The sequence below is a fragment of the Arachis ipaensis genome, chromosome B02, assembly GCF_000816755.2.
Source record: "Arachis ipaensis cultivar K30076 chromosome B02, Araip1.1, whole genome shotgun sequence".
NCBI lineage: Eukaryota > Viridiplantae > Streptophyta > Magnoliopsida > Fabales > Fabaceae > Arachis > Arachis ipaensis.
In genome coordinates this window covers 96,115,388-96,117,357 of record NC_029786.2, presented here as the reverse complement: position 1 = coordinate 96,117,357, position 1,970 = coordinate 96,115,388, and the positions used below count along the sequence as shown (strand labels likewise).

Genomic DNA, 1,970 nt, shown 5'->3' with positions numbered 1-1,970 from the left:
CATACGTAACAAAGTGTGATAGATATATATATGATATGAGAAATTGTCAAATATTGTTCTTGCTACATATGACTTCTGAGTGCAGTTTTTGCTGTAATTTACTAAATATTAAATTAATCTAATTAATTATTAACTCATTCATCCACTTAAACAAATATTAGAAGTTTAAATTAATGTAACAATTTATTGACCGTATTATAATTATACAATTTTAATAATATTTTTTATTAAATTCATCTTTTTTTCTAAATTTAAAATATTTTTAAATAATAAAAAATATGAAAACGTCTAGAATCTACCTTATTATAATTGATCAAAATCTATAGTAGGAATTAATATAAATGATTTTATAAGACATGATATTCATCTTAGCTTGAAAAAAAAAATCATCAAATACCTCCAAAATAATAATAACAATAATAAATAAATAAATGACATAAAAATTAAAATAAATCATTACAAACCAATGCAATTTCTTGAGGAGGTGACACCACCATCCACAACAAGATTATGACCACTAACATACTTAGATTCATCACTAGCAAGATAAAGTGCTGCCTCAGCAATATCCCTAGGCCTTAAATTTGTACATTGCAAATTAGCCAAACCTCTCACAAACCCTTCCATTTTCTCAACTTCCTCAATTGAAGGCAACCCAAAATTAATTCCATCATCATCATTATCATCACAATTTCTCCATGCATTAACAAGCATGGATGTGGCAACCCCAAATGGTGAAATACAATTAACCCTAATTCCATACCTCCCTAACTCACAAGCAGTGTTCTTAGTGAGTCCAACAATGGCATGCTTAGAAGCTGTATATGCATGTGGCCCTAAACCCCCCATAACACCAGCCACACTAGAAGTTGAAATAATGCAACCCTTAATTCCTCTTGGGATCATAGCCCTAGCTGCATGCTTAATCCCCAAGGCCATACCCTTAACATTAACACTCATAACTTGGTCAAACTCATTAGGGTCAAAGTTGACTATGCTCTTCTTGTTCTTTGATTGGTTCCCTAAGATCCCAGCATTGTTAAACATTATGTCAAGTTGACCATACATTGAGATTGTGTAATTCACCAAATTCTCAACTTCTTCTTCATTGCTAACATCACAATGTACATAGCTTACTGAAGGGGATAATGCCTCAGCTAGCAACTTTCCAAGTTCATCTTCCACATCACCAATTACAACTTTTGCACCATGCTTCACAAAGATTCTCACTGTTGCTTCTCCTATCCCTTTAGCACCACCGGTCACAATAGCAACTTTTCCTTCCAACCTATCAAATATTAGCATAAAAAAAGATTACTTTAGAGAAGAAGAATAAGGAAATATTGAAGCTTTTGGACTATTAATTCATGGGGTTGTACTCATTTTTTATGAACTGTGGTCTATAACCGTTTCCTTGAAAAGTAATAAATAGCCTTTTTTTTGAGAAGCCAATAGCATTAAGAAAAAGTTCATTCTAGAGAAGAAGAATAGGAAAAGATTGAAGCTTTTGGATTATGAATTCATGGGGTGTACGGCATTTTCAGAATTTTCAACCAAATATTTATAGTTTATAAACCATGGTTTATAGGTGTTTAATTGAAAAAATGTGATAACCATTTTTAGAGAAGAGAAGAGCATTGAAAGAGTTCAATATAGAGAAGAATGGAAAAAGACTGAAGCTTTTGAAATATGAATTCATGGAGCATACCACATTTTCATAAACATAAAATTACATTATAGCTTATTGAGATCCAAAATCATGTTCAAAAGTGCAAATGAATGTTTTTTATTAAGGGCGAGAGAAATGAGAAATTAAAGATAGCTTGGTAACTTTTTTGATATTGAAAAATTTGAGATTAGTACCTTCTTGGTGAAGATGAGAAACTAGGCTCTCTTGCAAGGATTGGAACACCTTGAAGTGGTTTCTCAGTAAATACTTCAGTAGCTGTAGCCATGGCTGTGGCTTTAGG

The 1,970-nt window shown here is 31.9% G+C and overlaps 1 protein-coding gene across 1 annotated transcript; it reads right to left on the bottom strand.

Moving 5' to 3' along the window:
- Positions 380–1,964, bottom strand: LOC107628497 (short-chain dehydrogenase reductase 2a). Its single transcript, XM_016331146.2, has 2 exons — positions 1,864–1,964; positions 380–1,288 (listed from the first exon to the last, which is right to left on the bottom strand). The coding sequence occupies exons 1-2, from the start codon at positions 1,953–1,955 to the stop codon at positions 457–459; spliced, it is 924 nt and encodes a 307-aa protein (XP_016186632.1). The 5' UTR covers positions 1,956–1,964; the 3' UTR covers positions 380–456.